The sequence below is a fragment of the Aspergillus aculeatinus genome (assembly GCF_003184765.1).
Source record: "Aspergillus aculeatinus CBS 121060 unplaced genomic scaffold BO66scaffold_16, whole genome shotgun sequence".
NCBI classification, from domain to species: domain Eukaryota; kingdom Fungi; phylum Ascomycota; class Eurotiomycetes; order Eurotiales; family Aspergillaceae; genus Aspergillus; species Aspergillus aculeatinus.
In genome coordinates, this window is record NW_020291485.1 from 327,315 (window position 1) to 346,646 (window position 19,332).

The window sequence follows — 19,332 nt, forward strand, 5'->3', positions numbered from 1 at the left end:
TGATCTGACTTTGAGGCTGCGCCCCTCCTGCAGCACACTTGCGTCGGAACCTGCCAATGTGCGCATCATCCCTATGTCGCTGCGGTTCCTGTCGGATCGTCAAGACTGATACGCACCTTAGCCCGCTTTCCTAACCGTGGTCGCCCATCTACGACTGGGAACGATACCATTATTCGACGACCGAAGAGTGGCCGGTTGTTGCTCGACAAATCTGGGACTGCTCCACTGGGCCATTTGTCTGGCTCAGCTGGCGCCGAACGTTTCCTCTTTCTCTATTTTTTTCTTTGGTCGTCCCAGTAAATCTCTACCCTAGGCTCACCTTTTTTTTTACCCATCTAATTTCCTGACACACCTACTCTCATTTTTTATTATTTGATTTTTTCTTTCTAGGAGGGAAGCAGTTTTTTGTGCGTCAGAAGACAATCGGAGGCGACTCGGCGTTGACCCATCGTTCAGCTACAGTCTGATCACTAGGCGGTGTTTCAATCCCGCCACACTTACTCCTTCCTCTTGTCAAGGTCGCTGTTCTCGCTTCCTATTGCTTCATTTCGATCTATTTTTGACTTTGGCCAGAAATTTTTCAGAAAGACGTGCGGGGGGGCCCCAGTGATTAGCGTTGTGTTCGTCTTTGACCGAGCGTGGGTTTGTCTGTGTGTCGGTTGTCTGTGTGTGGTGGTTTCTGAATCGGGTTCATCGGATTTTCCATTATTCACACCAACATATTTCCTTTATTATTATTTGATTTGGGAAATCATCTAGACCTGGTGTGGATTGGATGAACCAGATTTTACTCGGTCGCAAAGCTCCGATTTGATTTCGGGCAAAAGTTCGTGACAGAGACACAGAAGGAGATTGGGAGCAGTTTTAGGACGGAAATCGATAATCAATATTTCGTCATTGGTGAGGAAATTACTCTGTCGGTCCGGAATTGAAAATCGGATTAGAAAGAGAGAAAAAGGAAAAATAGGCAAAAGGAAAAAGAAAAGAAGACAAGACATCAAAAGGAAGGAGAAGGGAGGAGAAGAAACCCCAACGAAAAAAAAGAATCCGGAAGTCAACTCCAGAACAATTGAACATCGACATCATCAACCGGAACAAGAAGAAGCAAGAGAAAGAAATAGTTGAAGATCGATCGGTCAGACCAACAGTGCAAACAATCCATCCCTCCAACCACTCAGCCATCCGTCCGTGTCTCTATCAGCGATTGTTCACAAAGATCGAGAGTGAAAGAGAAAGAGAGGGAGAGAGAGACACGAAGATCGCCAGGGCTGACTTAGCTGCTGCTTCGACTGCTTCGACTGCTTCGACTGCTACTGCTGCTACTGCTGGTTAAGGTACAGTACAACTACAGGTTCTGCTGCAGCTTTGGTGCATTCTTCTGCTGCTTCTTTTTCTTCTTGGGCAGTTAAGGTTTGTCTGGAACCGTGCTCGGCTGGCTCTTGCCGCTTGCATTCTGACGACACCATCCATCTTTTTCCTTCCCTCGGCGCCGTTTTCGTAACCACCAAAACCACCAAAACCCAAGTCAAAGTCATCCACTCCTCCCACCTTTCCACCTTAACCAAAGGTCGAGCCCGCTCACTCAACCACGCACTCACTCGACAGAGGGGAAAAAAAAAACTGATCACTACGTACACTACGTACACTACTACTATTACTGCTACCGCTACCACCAAACCCCCGTCTGTTTTCAAACGGTCCCTACCATTCTTTACTACCTATCAATCCATTCATCACCACAATCACCCAAATCCATCGAAGCTCTAAGGTTTACTACGCTACCACTAACTCCCTACCTAAAGAACGACCCTCCCCCCCCCTCCCCTCCCTCCCCGAAAGCTGTTACCAATCCCGCAACTGGCAGCTGAACTACCAGCAATTCCCACCCTGTCTCCACTCCGGTACTTGGGTCCAAGAGGTCAAGAACAGCTCTTGTTCAGCTGCAACGGGCTTAAACTCATCTGGCCTTACCCTTACTAACTACAATTCTCACTATCCCACCTCCCCCGTTCTATCGGTCATACACTGTGCTGTCCCATCCTTTAACCAACTCCAATTCCCCTTCTCAGACCACTCTCTTACCCACCCCCCACCCACCACCCATCCATCACCTGCAAAAGTGACGAGGGTAGGTATCATTCATTTCATTCTGGTGCTTTTCCGAACCGCACCTTGTTCCGCAGCCAGGTTCCAGAGTGGAAGTCCCCGGCCTGTCCGTTTTTTCTTCCTTGTAAAACCACCGGTTCACCTTTTGTCTCTCTTCAACCATCATATCAAGCTGTTCCCCTGAGTATCCTGCTATTATTCAGACGTGGTTCACCTGCTCGTTTCCTGACGGATATCCGACTTGGATCCCTTGGCTCCCTTCAATCCGGTGCTATCTGTGCTATCTCCCCAATCTCTCGCCTTGATGAGTGCGTCGACGTTTTCGGACGCTTCCCTGGCCCGCGATTCTCAGAGGTTTGTGCTGTCGCTCCCCCAGCTCTTGGTCGTCTCAAAGCTGGCTGTTCAACTCTTACTCGGTCATCCAGGGCTTCTCGCTGACGATGCTCACCTCCAGCGCGGACTTCGACTTGATCGTTCGCCAGCAGCCCACCCGGGCGCGCGTGGCTGGTGGGAAGGAGAAAGGTACGTCGCAGCCAGGAAAGTTGGTCCCATGGACGAGCAGCCGTTGACTTGAGGATCGCGTTGCCTGGACAGAACGCAAGCCAGTTGATCCGCCTCCAATCGTGCAGATCCGAGTGAGAGAGGAGGGGACCTATCTCGCACAGTATGTGACCGCAAACTTCGAGCCCTCGTGCCCTCGGCTTTCACCTGGCTAATCGGCGCGAGTAGACATTATCTCCAGAGTCCCTATTATTTTATGTGCTGCAGCCTCTACGATGCTTCAGAAGACAATCCTGTTCCCGTGGCACCATCCACCGCACTAACTGGTACACTGGTCTCATCGCTTCACCGGTTGAAGGACGTGGACAACAGCGGTAAGGGAGGCTCGGGAGTGTTGGCAGACATGCGCCGCGTACTGACGCGCTTTTCTTAGATGGAGGGTTCTTCGTTTGGGGAGACCTGTCCGTGAAGATTGAGGGCGACTTTCGACTCAAATTCACTCTCTTCGAAATGCGCAAGTAAGCCTCTCCAAGTGACCGGGGTTGGAATTCCAGGGCCCGCAGGCCCCCCTGCGGAGAATGAGAAAGGAAAGGATGTAAATCAAGAGCTCGTGCTGACATTGATCTATAGGGACGATGTAACTTACCTAAAATCCATCATTACGGACCGCTTCACGGGTGAGTACGCTTCATTATTGAACCCGTTGCACAGCCCGAGGTCAAATGCTTACCGGATGCAGTATACCCTCCAAAAAGCTTCCCTGGAATGGGAGAGTCGACCTTTTTATCTCGATCATTTGCAGATCAAGGAGTAAAATTGAGGATCAGAAAAGAACCGCGGACGCTGATGTAGGTAGACCACGGAATTTACAGTACGGCCCGGGATGGCGCTAGCGGCATGGCTTACTGGTGACACAGAAAACGACCACCCCCACGACCGGAGGATTATCCTCAGCCGCTTCCACGATCCCCAGATCGCTCGTCAATTCAGATGTCTAGTAACGCATTCAGCGGGTACCCCCAAACAGCAGGCAGAGACTACGCGTCGTACTACGGAGCGGCGCATCCAACAAAACGAGCGCGGATGTCGTCGATTGACATGGGCACCAGAGGTGTCTATGATGCAGATGGCCGACTTCGCCAGATGGATGCTTACCCTCAGACTGCAATATACAGCCAAGCTCAGGGTTACCCGGCTTCTATGATGCAGGGTTATCCGACGGGGCATGCGGGAGTTCCTGACTATACGGTATGTCGGCCTATCTTTTCGTGTGGCGGTCACTTGGTCGCCCTCCACAAGGCTACTCGAGTGTCCTTTAAAAGACCGTAGCTAATGCTTGCTTAAGCTGACTCCGGAGCAGATGAGTTACGGAATTCCGGCTTCGGCTCAGGTACCCCAGATGCAGGATCCAAGTGTTCACAGCCGATCGAGTCAACAGGCGACGATGCAGTCTCTTGGGATGGTAAATCAGCCTGGCACGCCGGTATGGACTTCTTTTTCCCGTTGTTCATCTATTCCCGATGATAGACTAAGTACAAACCATTTTTGGATAGACAGCGGATGCGACAGGGGCGATGATGTCTCAAGGTTATCCTCGAACCCAGCAATATCAGACCAGCTCAACGATACTCCCTCCTCTGCAACGGAACCGCAACTTTCCCCAGGGGACAAATGGGGCGACGGCTCGAGGTTACTTTGATCAATCGTCTCAAGCGGCTACACCGATCCTACCATCTCAGCCCATGGGTACGAACGAGGCGGAGCGATACGGTTCCGGGCCCGGTCAGCCCCCTTTCGACCATCCTGGTTCGGCGAATGGCACCCCCCGATAAGCGAATCAACGTCCAGATGTATGTGTTCTGATATTGACGGTTTCTTTCTTCTCCTTTTGCTTTTGGTTTCTTGCTGTTCATTTTTTGCTATGGGATACTTGGATAGACAGTTCGGTCGGTGTTACTTCATGGGAACTGAAATCGGCGGCTCTTGGGGATACATGGCGCCTGGGGAATTAAAATGGGTCACCAGGGATTCTATTGCTACGTCTCTTGCTCTTGCTTCTCTTGTCGAGGGAGGGTACTACTGACTTCGCTGTATATATTATTATTTTTTGACCTGGAGCAGTATTATGGCCTGAGGTGGGCAGCCGGTCTTCTTGCTTTGCTGCTCGCTCCCTGGCTCATGAAATGGAAGTTAGGCAGTTTGGTACTGTCAGAAATCCGACCCCTTTCGTTGCGAAGTAATTAGAAGTTTGTTGGAGGTAATCTTGGCCCAAGTCTACGGTTTGTGTTGGTGTTGCCGTTTCTGGCAGGATTGCAATTTATCCAAACAGTCAACTTCCCTTAACTCATTCACCTCCGGGCACCACGCGTCGCCTCGACCATTTGTGTTCCTTCCTCCGCTCCCCCGCCTTCCCTTTCCTTCTTTTTATCTTTCACTTGAGATCGTCTTCCTCCTTCGTCCCATACTATTGTGACTTTCCACTCAACAGAGCCCTGCTGCTCACCAACGGCTTCCGGTTGGGACAGCATGGCGGAACATCTGGAAAAGACACGAGTCGGATCACATCCAAACCCGCCTGAGATTTCGAACCTGGAAATACGAAATACATGGTCGGGCAATTTCGAGGATCCAGTGGCCGTAAGAATCTCCCTGGAGGTAAGCAAATTCACCAACCTCATCCTTTGAGCGTGCGTGGAGGCTTGGAGGGTCTGCCGCTGATTCAAGCAACCGGATTATATGAGCACACAGGTCCAGTGTTTTCCCAACACGCAGTTTCAGCTTCTGAACACAAAGCACTCGGCCATCTCCCTTATCAGCACTTCTGTAACCCGCGTCCATTCGGACCATTTCGGTCAGAGCGATCAGTCAAAATGTGAATACCGTACCCCCAGTCCCCTCTTTGCTTTCTCTTCATCAGTGACTGAGGACGAAGATAATGGAGAGGATACTAAGCTTGACTCGGGGAGATCGTCTGTTTTCAACGCGGGGCATGAGGTCAGCGACGTCAGCTCCCTCAAGGACGTTGTTGGGTCACCCTGCAACGATCAGGTCGGGGAGATCAGATCCCGTTCTGATGGAGCCAGCCCTCAGTCAGAAAGACCACGAGTGACACGTCTGAGGACCACGAGCCTTCAGGAAACACGCCGCCGACATGCATCTCGTAGCACTCCCCCAATGAAACCGCCGCCCATATGTCTAAACATCGCTCGATCTGAGGACCGCAACAATGCCCAGAATCTAGGGAAGCGAAGCGCTGCAGATGCGTGTCTTCCGAGTTCCGCATCAGACACGGAAAGTGAAGATTCGAACGAGAAAGCAGTGGGACGCGGTGATGCCTCGCACAATGCTGTCTCTACCGGCCTTGCTCACAGACACAAAAGCCCAACGAAAAGTCCACTTGCTGAGAAGATGCAGAGGTTGAGAGGCAGGCTGTCCACGAGCTATCGCTCTAACCATTCGAGTCGAAGTTCTAGATCTACATCAAAGATTGACAAGCCAGTCGAACTAGTGCTCTCAGATGCATCATCCGATGCTGGCCTGGGTGCTTCGAGCTACATCAAGGTTGGGGAAAATGACCTTTCAAACTCCACGGCTACTCTTATCGATCTTGCAGAAGTAGCTGCCAGTACCGTGTTGCCTACGGGTAAACAACCAGACTCTGGTAATGGCTCGATCTTGCCGGCAAAATACAAAGACACCGAAGAAGCAGCTGTCTGTAAGGTTCTTCCTACTGATAAGCAGCCGGACTCTGTAACTGACTCGATCTTGACGGGTAAAGACATCAAAGAAGCAGCAGTCAGCACCCTGTTGCCTACGGATAAACAACCAGATTCTGGTAATGACTCGATCTTGCCGGCAAAAGACATCGAAGAAGCAGCTGTCAGTAACGTTGCGCCTACGGATAAGCAACCGGACTCTGGTATTGACTCGATCTTCACGGCAAGAGACATCGAAGTCCTAGAAAAGTCCCTTTGGGAGCACGAGTCTTGGAGGCATCAGAAAACCCGTGTCGATAGCAGCCTTCCACCCATGGAAACAGTTCCAGACCATATATGTAGCCAAGAAGCCCCAACTACTCCCCTCAAATATAAGCAACGGCCACTGTTCGGTGGCACAGACGGAGCGGCGGACACTGAATCGTTGCATGGATCTTTGCACAGTGACGAAACCCTCCGAGAATCTCGCCATCCACTCACAGATCCTGAGCACGATAGGATGACCACAGAAGCCCAAAGCCCCCTCACAGGCTCGACCTCGGCCAAGCCTGGATCCCCAGAGCCTACCATCTCGGATCATCCAACCGATGACTCTGAGGAAAAAACCGATTCACCCCAGCCGGAGGTATTTGCTGAACCAGAACTGATTCTCATCAATGACATCTTGTTTGTCAAAAGCCCTCCCAACATAACACCAGTGCCATACAAGATGGTTCTCACCTTGACCATCAAGCTTCAGAAAGGAGCACCAAGTGGCTGGAGCTACCTGGTCATCCCGGGGTTGCCTAGGCTGGGAACTGATGAAATCGGGGTCTTGCTCTTTCAAATTCCGGCAAACCACGGGCTTGAGTTTCGAGTCACGAACCTGGGACGGTACAAGATGGTGGAGAATTGCTTTCTGGCGGAGTTAGTCTATCGTGGAGACATTATGATACCTCTTCGACGGTGCGACCAGAATTTCTACGGCATTATCAAAGGTTTCACCGTGGACCAAGAGATCAAAGCGGAGATCATGCCTTGCTCTGGCGCCGCGGAAGGCACTCGCGACCGCCAGAAATCGATTTGCATTCGGTACCAGGCATTCTGCTCGGTGAAGCTTCACAATCGTTGCTTTTGCGCTGAGAAATGCTGTGTGTTACTATCGATAGATGGTGGGCCCGAAGGCTTCTTTCGAACCGAACTTGACACTCGAAAAACAGGGCTACAGGTGGTTCAGATCGCACCGGAACATGACACGCCTCTGGGTACCTCGACCCTACAAATCATCTGCCACCCGAAGAACTATGAGATGTTCTGCATCAGCTGGATGGTCAAACTCTCTCACAACAACAAGAAGAAAGCAAGCAGCTGGCTTCCTAGAGTCTACCCTGGGCCATCCGGTTCGAATGATCGTGCTAAGCATTATCTCAGATACACTCACTTGGAACGAGGCGATGAATCTCCTTCTAAAAATCCAGCAAATCACCATCCTGGAGAGTCTTCCATGAAGGTAACGCCTGAAGATTCCGAGGCTGGCTTGCAGACACAGGGGCAGCCGCTGGAGCATACATCGCATTCCGAAGAGTCTGGCGCTGCAGATGCTTCTCCAGTAGGGATGATAGACGATGTAGTGAACATTGGCGAAGAGACCTCCCCAATGACGACAGAAGAACTCACGGACGTCGGTGAAGAAGCTCGTGGAGCAGTTAGTGGTGTGAATGGTGAGGAGAAGATTATACAACGTGGCGAAGATGCGATAGCTGGTCAGAATGAAAGGTACGCGAGTCTTCGAACGAAGGGGCTTGTTGTGATGTTTTGCCTAGGGTTTGCTGTTGGTGGCATGTTTACCTCTGTTTGGCTTGACAATATATACGTCAACGCTCTCAGTCGTTCGTTTCGAGGCTCTTCGCAATCGTCTGTCATGCATGAAGGGGGCATTAATTTGACTAGCGAGGTGAGCTCTGTGGCGGCGGATGAGAACCACTTTCAGCAGATGTTCAAGCTGAACAAGACTGCGTCAGTCGGAGGGGATGTCAATTTGCCGGAGGAACCGACTGAGCAGGAGTCTGTTGATGCAGAGGTCGAATTGGAGGGGTTGGGAAGTGGAGCAGAAGAAGTTGGAGAGAAGCAGCAGCCACTCCATCCACACCAAACCCGTTCATTCCGAGACCAGGTGGATTACTGGCTGGGATGGCGCGGGCCGATTGTTCCAAACGGTGACCCAGTGTGAGGAATTTGTGTTGAGATTGAGAGAAGCAGAAGCCGTATCAAGCAGATACCAATTATGTGTCTAGTCTAGGTAGAATATTTACAATGGTCACCATGGGCTTTGCAGGTTGTCTATACCGTCTATACCGTTTTCTCTAGGTGCTTCAACACTTCCTCCACTGCCCAAGTCAAGAGCTCCGTGATGGGTTTATCCCCGCGCCCCGGAGCAACGGTGACCCCGGCATTTTCTCGCAAGCGAGTCCCCTGGCCCACGAGCCGGACCAGCACCTGGGGATCCGACTCCCTCAGCAAGCGGTCCTCGTCCTCCGTTTCCCTCTCCGGGAGCAACAACCACGCATGATCCTTGACATAATTGGGCCAGACGATATCGTCGACATAGCCGGGGGGATCGGTCCAGAAATTCTGCGGCGGCCGATCATCCTCCGCCTCCAAGTCGATACTTTCCCGGTCGTCTTTCACCGCGTCACCACTACCGTTACCCTGCTGTTCCCCCTCCGCTGCTGCTCCCTCCGGCACCGGCGCCGCCCCAATCGTCACATACCCGGACCTCCTCTCCCGCCGCTCCTTGACCTTCTCATACGCCGCCGGCAAAAACAACCGCCCATCCATCCGCTCATGGACCTCCCTCAGCGGGTGCTGCGCTGCCGCCGCCGCAGCGGTGTCGCATGGAGGCGCGAAGAGCAAAAACCCTTCCATGAACGCGACCGTCTTCGTCCCCGCATCCGCCCCAAGCCGCTGCTGCACCCGCCTCCGCAACGCCTCCACGACCTGCTCCTGCCCCTGCCCCTCCCCCGCAGCCCCTGTGCTGGCACTGGTATCATCATCCACCGGCTGCGTATCATTCTGATCCTCCTTCGACCGCAGCCGCGGCGGCAGCCGTCCGTGCGTCCGGACGTATTCCAGCGAGGCCGCCAGGAAGCCCAGGTCGAGGGCCCCCGCTGTGTCCCAGTTTTGGAGCACCGTGCCGGTTGGGAGGGTTGTGAGGGGGATTCTTTTCTCCCCGACCGTGGGGTTTAGGAGTTAGCTTGTTGTGGTGGGGGGGGGGACAAGGAGGTAACGTACTTATCGTCCGGGTGGTAGAAGTCGTCTTCGTGGATGAGGAGGGATCGGATTTGGGGAGGGGGAGCTGGGGTGGATGCGTCCGGAGGGAGGGTGAAGATGCGGTGCAGCAGGCGCGCGAGGGTGGTTTTGCCGCTGCTGGAGGGGCCGGAGAGGCCGATTATTATGGTGGGTGTTGGAGGGGGCATTTTGGATGTTTGGTGATGATTATGATGATGATGATGCTGAGGCCTAGGTAGGTAGGTGGCTCGGAAGAAGAGCTTGGGGTAGTTAGAGGAAAGGGAAGAGGGGTAGGTAGGACTCTCGTAGGGTAACTTACGTGCTTGATCGGCGGGTTTATCGCGATAGCAAGCTGGGGTGGGGCCCGCTGCGTATGGCCGTCGTCTTATCGTTATCGCGCGCGCGCGCGCGCGAGATCGCACTGACGTTTTTTGCAACAGTACTACAATGTAATTCATGGTTGGGTGATTTACATACAGTACTGTACATCTTTTGTAGAAGGTGTTATACATAGTAAGTAAATCTTCATATATGGTACACAGGGTACACCGAATGTTTTGCCCTCTCTTTATCCCGTCATGTAGATCCAATATCAAGCCCGATCAATACACTTCGTTATCTTCGTACAGCCGGATTTGCACGACCACTCGACGACTCCCCCGAACGGACCGTGGGCCGCGGGGACTTGGAACTCCGTGGAGGCGTCATGAGGATTCCCTGCGGAGATACGAAGCTCAATCTCGGCGCCGAGGTCCGTCGCCGTTTCGGGGTGACGATGTCCGGTCCGGAGGAATTGCTTTCGCTGAGGTGTACCGGCACGAGACGCGCGCGTTTCCTCCGGAGCGCGACCGGCGGTGTCTTCGGAGAAGAAGTCGCGGCTGCCGCCGTCCCCGCCATCTCGACACTCGAGACATCCTCGTCGTCGGCGATCGCGAGCTTGTGTCGACTGAAAAATCCGGCAGGGTGCTTCAGATATGCTAGCCGCGTGGCGGAAGAGGGGGGCTCGTTCTCCGACATGGGGATGAAGCGCTCGTTCTGGATGATCGAGCTCATTGTGCTATCATCCAGCAGGTCGCGCTCGGCATGTTGGATCTCACTGTCGGTCATGGCCTTCCGGCGCCGCAGCATCTTGTCCTCGAGGGTGTCCCTCAACACGAGCGTCTCGACGAAGACGGGGCGAGTCTGGCCGATGCGGTGCGCTCGTTTGATCGCCTGGCTTTCGACGTTCGGCTGCCAGATGGGGTTGACGATGTAGACGCGCGAGGCGTTGGCGATGTGCAGTCCGTGCGAGGCCTGCCGGAGGTCCATGAGCAAGACACGCACCTCCTCGGACTCGCGGAACAAGGTCAGGTATTCCGCTCGGGTATCGGGTTTGAGGGTCTGCGCGTAGATCCGGAAATCGATTCCGAGAAGCTCAATTCCCTCCGCAATCCAGTACGCGGTGTTGGGGTTCTCGTAGAACACAATGATTTTCTCGCTCTTGTGGTACTCGGAGATCTGATCCAGGAGGTACGTCAATTTGGCCGAGGCGGTGGCGACGAGTTTGGTTTTGGCGAGTGGGGAGTCAGGCGACAAGGTCTTCACCAGACCCTTGCTGTAGGTCTTCTTGGGCGATCTACTCTTGATCGGCTTGTCTGGCGTAGTCTTCTTCGTCTCGAAGTTGTCGCCCTCGCTGCTACTAGCGAGTCGAAGCTCGCGACGCACCTTGATGCCTGCGCCAGCGAGCCCGTCGGCCGGGTCGGGTGTGTTCAGTTGTTTGGTAACGAATCGCTGCGCGTGATGCGCTTGCGTGATTCCAAGTAGTAGAGGCTCGTCCTCTACGCTTGTGTTATCGAGGGCCCACATGCTTCGAGCGTGCGAAGGAAAGTCCTCGACGAATACACCGAGTTCGTGCATCTGCTTGAAGGCATGCCAGCTGCTACACGCCTGAGCCTGTTCCGCAACCTGGATGCCCTCTTGTAGCATTTCAATATCATTGTCGGACATCGTGTCGCGATTCTTCTCTAAGTACTTCAAAGCATTTTCAATCGTACTTGAGAGGCCTTCATCTGAGCCGGCCCACCAGAATCCCGCCTGGCGAAGATTGCTGATAACCTGGCCCAAGTGCTTCCGGTTGCGAGGGTGGAACATGTAATCTTGATCTTTTCTTTCCGAGGTAATTGCGTTGACTGCCAAGATGAAGATGAAGTAATTCAGACTCATTTTGTCGTAGAAAGTCGGCTCCAGCTGCACGACTCGGTTGTAAAGTCTAGGAAGCGTAATCTCGTTGTGAATGACATCCAACCGATGACGAACGACGAGGCTCTGCAAAGTAGCCCGGAGTGATGAGGCCTTTCTCCGTTTCAAGCCAGGCCCTACAGGCGTCATATATGTGACCCAATTGGCCTGGTCATCTGTCCGGTTCCGGGAGTTCGACCAGGGTTTCAGCTCAAGGAAATCAATCACAATCCGCCGCAACTTTTCCAGATCCTTGAGCTCACCATCCTTAGCCTTGCCGGTCTTCTTCCGGCCCTTTAACACAGCCATCGTCGCTTCGGTCAAGTCCGTATCGCTGGTGTGGGTCTCCTGTGAGGCTAAACTAACCTCCACCCCGTAAAGCCCGCTGGACGGGGTACCAGACACAACCCACCTCCGCTCAATGCGCAGCTGCTTGAGTAAATGAGCCATGTTCGACCGATGTCCGCTGCCGGCGGCATTATGGCCCTCATCGACGATGATACGCAACCAATGGATCTTGGTCAAGGGGGAAGTTGGAGGTTCAGGGAGGTGCCGAGTGAGTTGGGCCGATTCACCAGCTTCCTTCTCGAAGCGTATCTTTGAGAAGAGGATAATATCATAATGCAGCAGCTCATCAGGTGAGGGGATTTGGTCGCTGTTGTATCGTAGAGTAAGTACCTTAAGGCCTTGCGTGTGCATTTCGATTTCCTTTTCCCAATGGCTGACCAGATTCGGTGGAGCAACGATCAACGTGCCCGAAGAGAGATAAACCTTCTGGGGAGGCGGCCTCGGATACGGCACGCCGCTGCGACCTCCGTGCCTAGCTGGGGGCGGAGGTATAGTATATGAACCGCGATTCCTCTCACACGCCTGAACACATCTGTTATACAAGGCGCCGTAGTGGCCTAGTTCGTCAAAGTGGGATTTCCATGGCAGCGAGAACCGACCGGCGGTCGTCGCGGCCATCTCGACCAGACTTCCAGTCGTGTCCCGGACTCGAGGTTCTAATTCCTGGTGCTCCAGGGGGATTTCCGGGAAATGCCCCCGTGTTGCCAAGATCACCGCCAGACTGATCAGTGTTTTACCGCAGCCCATCGTTTCCGCCAAAATCCCTAGCACATAGAGCGTCAGCAATTTGACTTCCCCTGGACACGCACAATTGACATAGCCAAGAACAAACCTCCACAAGCCTCCGAATACATTCTCTTCTCCCGCACAATCCGTCCCTCCTCCTTGTCATAGTAATACTCCTGCCCCGTTGGACCTCTGCGAGCCTCGAGTCGAGGATCCAGCATCTGCGCCGGCTGAGCCTCCCGCTGCACCATTATTGCAGCCGAGCGACGTTGGTAGGGATACAACGGCGTCATGAGCCCCAATACCCCTGAATGATCCTGACCGGATTCCTCGTCGTCGTCGTCGTCCTTCCCCTCCCCTCCGCTCGACGCCGGCGCTGGCGTCGTCACGGTAAGCAACTGCTCCATCGCCCTCCTCGCATACAGGTTATCTTTGATCATATGTGCCCGAGGCGCCGGGTCCTGCAGGGTGTTGAAAATGTACCAAAGAGAATCCTCTTCTTCCTCCTTCCCATCCCCCTCTGGATCCCGCTTAGTGGGGCCCCAGGTGTTCCAATCCGCGACAAAGTCGCCCGACCACGCTTCCACCGAGCGATCGACCCTCTCCATGACGACCTTGAGCGCCCGGCGCAATGCCGGATTCGACCGCGGCAGGTGCTTGCGCCCCACATCATCCGGCAGCACGTAGACCTGCACCCCGCACCACGACGAGTGTTCTTCCGGGTATGTGAAACTGATCGTCCGGATCCACTGGTGACTCTCCAGGTTGGCGACTTGGGAGGCCGGGTATCCGTCCGCCGCCTCCGCTGCCGGGGCCTCCTCCACACTCCCGTAGACCGGGTTGCGCTTGCGCAGCACCCCCACGGCGATGTACGAGTCGAGCGAGATGTCCGATCCTTCCCCGTCCCTGCCTGCGGTAGCAACAGCAACAGCAGCGGCCGTGGCAGTAGGCGTATCAATCGCCACGATGCCTCGGGGGGCGGGGCATTCGGATTGGGGCGTGGCGGGGGTCGGCGTCGAGGCCGGAGAGTCGACCGATGATTCTAGCCCCGGGTAGAAGTCGGTGGCGGATAGGGCTTCCTGGTCGGAGTCGAGAGCCATGGTGTCATACTTAATTCCTAGGGTGTGTGATAGTGATGTCTGGATGCCAGAAGTTCCCCTCCTCCCCGGGGAGAAAGGGGGTAGAAGCAACCGGTCAGCGACCATCCTCTTTTTCAAAGTTGGTAGTTCCGGCAGGGAGAGAACAATATAGCCTCCATGTCAATAGGGTGTTTTGAACATACCTGACAGTCATGGGTATCGACAACAGGTGCAGATGTCACATTAGCAATTTCATTTGCGGCCAACATAGCAACGATAAAAGCACTTGTTCTTGCGCGACCCAGGGTGTTTGTTGTTGCGTGTTGATCCGCAACTAGGGACCAAGCCAAAATCTAGTCGGCGGCGATCTCACTGGCCTGGGTCAAGTCCTTCACAGGTGGGCTGTAGTTGCCGTCATCTGGGCATAACACACAAAGAAAATTTCTGCGGTCTCAAACAGAGAGTAAGAGTAATGAGGGAGGAAAGAGCACAGAGCCGCATTAGCCCCTGCAGATAAGTGGATCATATACTGTACTTCGTACAGTACCTGAAGGTGGTACGTGGTAGTGGTGGGTGACCCCGGGTTTGCAGCTCGATGCATCGATCGAGGGTCAGGGTGGAGGATCTGCCGATAAGCGCCGCAATCGCTTCATGGTGATTGGGTATCACGCGTCACCGCCCTCTTCAGTGCCGGATAAGGTTATATTGGCTTTGTAAGGTAGTACCTCACTAACTAACCTGGGTAGGTCTCTGCCTGAGGCAACTTACGGCTTCGATCTTGTGTTACCTACTCGGAGACTCCACTCCACTGTGAACTGCACCCCACCAACTGTCCTGACACGTTCATATGTACAGTACATCCAAAAGATCGCCTTTTTTTATTTTGTTGACAGATGCTTCAGGATATATGGCTTGCCAAATGTTCCTCAAGAGGGTTGAAGAAGATGTCAATTTTGTTGTGAATTTTGTAGTATACTTTATACATTTTCATCATAGGTGAATCACATATATTATCAGATGTCCTCCGCGTTTGAGTACGCCTCATTTTGTTGAAGATTATCAGAGAAAGAACCTCCCGGATCCACAACGCCACATGACCCTTGGAAGATACATTGAAGGTGAACAACAAACCTATATAAGATGGGCATCGAGCGCTGAAAGTGAGAGCCTGGAAATACTACATCCAGGGGGGGTAAGTTATCAGAAATTCAGTAATGGCCAGTAAAAGATACAGAATCGATCATTGCGTCAGGAAATCCTCGATCTCAAAGCTTACTCTTTTCAAAATTTTCTCCTCCATTTCCTTGGAGGACGACGCCGCCCGTCGCACAACGATCGTTCGCGCGTCCTGCAGGCGGACCTCCACGGGATTGCCTCCGTATCGGTCCAGTTCCTCCTTTTCGCACTCTCGGATGTAGACTGTGATGTCCGGCCCCACGCAGGCACGCCAGAGAGAGGCCATCCATTGCCAATGATCCAGTGGTGCATACGAGTCGCCTATCTGCACGGAGCATGCAAATGCGTCCGCAGTGGTCAGTTGATACCGAGGAACAAGGGCAACTGGTACCCGGTTGGTGTTGATTTCTGTCGGAGCCACCGACGGCGACCGGCCTTCCGCCGACGGTTCAGGTGAATTGATCTGCATTTCGGCAGTCTTCGGGACTATCGTTCGAGGTGACACGCCCGTGGGCTCCTCATTTTCGGACTTGGGCTCGGACGAGGCCCGCACCGGCTTGACAAAGTTTATGATCTTGTCGGAGATGCGGTGCCATTCGGAGATGATGTTGAGGTAGTCGACTGTCGCGTCTCCCATCTGATCCGAGTCGGAGTAGCTCTTTCGGGTATTGATATCCGGTCCGGTGAAAGTGTGGGTCTGATATCTACCTTCCTTCTGCAGGGTGTTGTTGAGATGGTCAACCATTGTCTTGACCAAAGCTGGATCCTGCCCATCCACCGCAATCACGGCTCCCCGCCGGGGTGCCGCGTTGCCGTGGTATGAGGGGGCGAGAGGGGGCGATATCTTAGCAAGGACCTTGATCTTATTGAGGAAGGGGATCGTCATGACCGTGGCTTCGAGGGTAGATCCGTCCCGTGCAAAAGGGGTCATCGGGGTCATAGCTCCCGGCTGAGAAGAAACAGCAGTGGTCTGCAGGGGAGGGAGTTTGAGGCTAGGGTCTGGGGGGGTAAAATCCTTAACATTTCGAACGGGTCTCTGAGGTGGCGCCAACTGAAGAAACCCTCGTGTATCAGAGACAGTCGAGTGAGGTGTGTAAGGAGAGACGGGATATGCAGAATCAGGGCTCCGGTCACGTTGGATGTTGTTTTTGAAAGAAACCTGGGGATTAAATCGGCGGCGCTTGTTATCCGGAGACCGGCTGCCACTCTCCTCAAAATGACGCTGACGAGGTGACTGTGACTCCCCGGTGGGAGCGATCCGGACCACATTTGGGGCTCGATCCATGTCTTTGGACCGAGCCTGGCTGCTGCGCACGGCGACAGTCTCGACCTGTGGAGAGACGCTATTGAACCCCGAGGTGCTGGGGGTAAAAGGCGGCGCGTCCGGTGATACGGGCGGGTTCATAACTCGGCCACCGCACCGGCTGCAGACTGTGGAGCCGGGCGGGTTATGGCTGATGCCAGAGCTGGCGTTACGGGAATTCCCATCGCGGCCGTAGCGACGAGGCTGATATCTGTACTCCGGATACTGCTGCTGATGGCGGGCTTTCTCCTCCTAAACATCAATCATGTTAACAAGGAATGTTCGACCGACCCAAGATGGTAAATTTCACTCACCTCTGCTAGAGCTTTCCATGTGTCTTTGGTGTCCTGGGGCAGTTTTCTCCACTGCTCCCCGATGATCTTCGAGATTTCAGGGTTGGCTAGCCCCGGATGTTGAGCCACGACTGATGCTTGCCAATGTTGACGATACAAGATAAATGCTGCATTCACTTTGATCAGCTGGTCTGCACATGGGGGTACGATAGCGACAGCTATCCGTGCGCCTGAAGCTACATACCGTTCCTGGGTCTGGGGATCTTCGGATCTGGCTGACATAGGCAAAAGTTGGCCGCTGATTCTCTCGTGGTCGGAGCCGAGGCTTTGACTGGGCTGGACGAGGATGAGCGCTCTGATACGGAAGACCAGTCGCGTAGAGGGATCGACTTGGTGCCCAAAAAAGTCGGTGGTTTCGAGGCCTCCAGGGAAGGTACAGTTTTGTTCATGGCTATCTTGTGCCGATTGTGGGCCAGATGCGTATGGGTGAAGCTGTCGGCCCACCGGCGAGGCGCTACGAACGAAGCGACATCGCGATGGTGATGGTCCATCACAGGCATTTTCGAGTAGCCGTCGTTCATAATCTTATGGTCAAGGAGACTACCGGTTGATGGAGGTAGCGTGACCAAAGAAGGATCATAACGTAAAGCAGGGGGCTTGGGAAGAACTCGATCAAAAGCCATTTAAGAAAACGCTGTAGAGGGGGTGGCCGACGAGTATCTTAAGGTGAGCAAAGGAAGGGCGCGTGTAGTTGGTGATTGTGGTTCAGCTGGAGTGAAAGGACGGAACGACCGCTGAAAGAGAGCAGAAGGGGGGTGGGAAAGAATTATAGAGGATAGAATTCGGTATTCGAGACGAAAGAAAGGAATAGAGGCGAAGGGAAGTTTAAGCTGATGAAAGAAAGACATGCACATATCAATCAATCAATCAATCAAAAAAAAAGGGCTGAGTAGGCTAGAAACGAATGACTTTGCCTCGTGGTTGGGAAGTTGCTGCTGGGCTGGCAACACACTCGGTATTCACAGATTCACAAATTGTAGTGGAAATAATAATAATCAGGAGGATAATAATAATGACCAGCCTGACCGAAAGAATAATAATAAAGACGATAGTAAATAATAATGAAAATAATAAGGATGATGAGAATAATACCAATAACGATGGGCAAGGGACTTGTGTATCTTCTTTTGTTTTCCCTGGGCGTCAAGGATAGGGTTGGTTTGCCTTTGCGTTTCTTTATTGTGGAAGCCTCTTCGGATTTCTTTCTTTCTTTCTCTCTCTCTCTCTCTCGTCCGAATTTCAATCATGGAGGGAGGGGAACTTTTGACAATGAATGATAGGACGTTCCTATTCAAACCAAAAACCTACCAAAAGGGAGGGCGCCGGGGAAGAAAGCCGGAGGGGATTTGGCTTTCTGAAGTGCTTTGTTATAAGAGCCGACTATCTTTGGACCCGGTGCCTTAACTTTTTTTCCCTTCCCTACTACGTACGTCTTAGGTCTTAGTCTACATGAAATCACCTAATTCTGGAACCGGGGTTTCTTTGTCTGTCTTTGCCAGGATAAGCCGAATAGCCCGGCCTTAGTTGGAAATCTCCACCACACAAGATAGTTTGTTTCTTCGCGAGATCCAAATGGAACCCCAAATCTCATCAAGTGGGATGCAGGTTGCCATACTACAATGGAATAGAAAGAACACCGCAATGGGTAGTCCGTGGGATGCCGGAAGCTTGACATCATAAACAGATTATGTTGGATGATTGAGAAGGGAAGAGAAGAATTGTTACTAGGTGGAGTGGTAACAAAGGAGATCGATGGGATGGGATAATGACGGTATTGACTGTCAACAGGGGGGGGAGGGAGGGATGAGGATGATTGAGTCATCCAAGTCACCTAACTAACTTGTACAAGCAAACAGAATCATGTCAGACTAACTCGAACCAGAAAGGTCCAGTGATGACCTACTTACCAACTTCCTAATCATCTATGATGAAGGTGATATTTAAAGAAGAGGCCGAGCCGATAGTTACTACAGGATGGGGTAGGTATTGTTCGCAATGTTTCCTTTGTTCTCGGGGAGTCCGCATGCGGTGGGCGGCTGCCATCCGAGGCCAATCACATCCACATCCACGCCCTTTTCCCCACCGCCAATGTGACACCCGAACTTTAGTGCTAATCAGGTCTAATGAGCTCGAACTACGGTACTCTTGGGGTTTGATTGCCCCCCCAAACAAGTGTACGGTACCTTGTACAGTACTCCGTACCTTTCCTTCTTCAGTCTCACTGGACCTTGTCGGGTTAACTACTGACCGTACTCCTGACAATGGAGTAGCAATCAGCCAACATAATCCCTGAGGTATAGTGAATGTGGACAGTAGGTACCTAGTATGCACTAGATACAGTACTTTCGAAACAAGATATCATCAGAGTCCTCCTCCATTTACACCTGGACCTAGCGTCATACATATGAGTATTCTTGTACTGTATGTACTTCCATTCCAAGTTACTACTGTATCTACGGAGTACACGCAAGATCCAGATCTAGACCGTTCGTAAAACCCCCCCTCCTAAATCGCTTTTCCCCAGGTACCGGTACCTGGGC

At 52.9% G+C, this 19,332-nt stretch overlaps 5 protein-coding genes across 5 annotated transcripts; 2 read left to right on the forward strand and 3 right to left on the reverse strand.

Annotated features, from left to right (window-relative positions):
• Positions 1-2,410: 2,410 nt before the first annotated feature.
• On the forward strand, positions 2,411-4,439 carry vosA (the record flags this gene model as incomplete). Its single annotated transcript, XM_025643648.1, has 10 exons — positions 2,411-2,460; positions 2,561-2,628; positions 2,701-2,770; positions 2,836-2,981; positions 3,041-3,125; positions 3,238-3,284; positions 3,347-3,455; positions 3,525-3,855; positions 3,968-4,090; positions 4,161-4,439. 10 exons carry the CDS (start codon positions 2,411-2,413, stop codon positions 4,437-4,439), a joined length of 1,308 nt encoding a protein of 435 aa, XP_025505392.1.
• Positions 4,440-5,133: 694 nt separating this feature from the next.
• Positions 5,134-8,533, forward strand: BO66DRAFT_470371 (uncharacterized protein; the record flags this gene model as incomplete). The annotated part of the gene is made up of 2 exons (XM_025652784.1): positions 5,134-5,262; positions 5,356-8,533. The coding sequence occupies 2 exons, from the start codon at positions 5,134-5,136 to the stop codon at positions 8,530-8,532; spliced, it is 3,306 nt and encodes a 1,101-aa protein (XP_025505393.1).
• A 94-nt stretch (positions 8,534-8,627) lies between these two features.
• On the reverse strand, positions 8,628-9,844 carry BO66DRAFT_371445 (ribosylnicotinamide kinase). The gene is made up of 2 exons (XM_025645452.1): positions 9,594-9,844; positions 8,628-9,522 (listed from the first exon to the last, which is right to left on the reverse strand). The coding sequence occupies exons 1-2, from the start codon at positions 9,776-9,778 to the stop codon at positions 8,652-8,654; spliced, it is 1,056 nt and encodes a 351-aa protein (XP_025505394.1). The 5' UTR covers positions 9,779-9,844; the 3' UTR covers positions 8,628-8,651.
• A 296-nt stretch (positions 9,845-10,140) lies between these two features.
• On the reverse strand, positions 10,141-14,499 carry BO66DRAFT_346962 (DEAD/DEAH box helicase). Its single transcript, XM_025644601.1, has 3 exons — positions 14,164-14,499; positions 12,988-14,020; positions 10,141-12,919 (listed from the first exon to the last, which is right to left on the reverse strand). Exons 1-3 carry the CDS (start codon positions 14,227-14,229, stop codon positions 10,206-10,208), a joined length of 3,813 nt encoding a protein of 1,270 aa, XP_025505395.1. The 5' UTR covers positions 14,230-14,499; the 3' UTR covers positions 10,141-10,205.
• A 603-nt stretch (positions 14,500-15,102) lies between these two features.
• Positions 15,103-17,601, reverse strand: BO66DRAFT_52581 (putative HMG box transcriptional regulator). The gene is made up of 3 exons (XM_025653373.1): positions 16,977-17,601; positions 16,754-16,899; positions 15,103-16,691 (listed from the first exon to the last, which is right to left on the reverse strand). The coding sequence occupies exons 1-3, from the start codon at positions 17,413-17,415 to the stop codon at positions 15,201-15,203; spliced, it is 2,076 nt and encodes a 691-aa protein (XP_025505396.1). The 5' UTR covers positions 17,416-17,601; the 3' UTR covers positions 15,103-15,200.
• Positions 17,602-19,332: the final 1,731 nt, after the last annotated feature.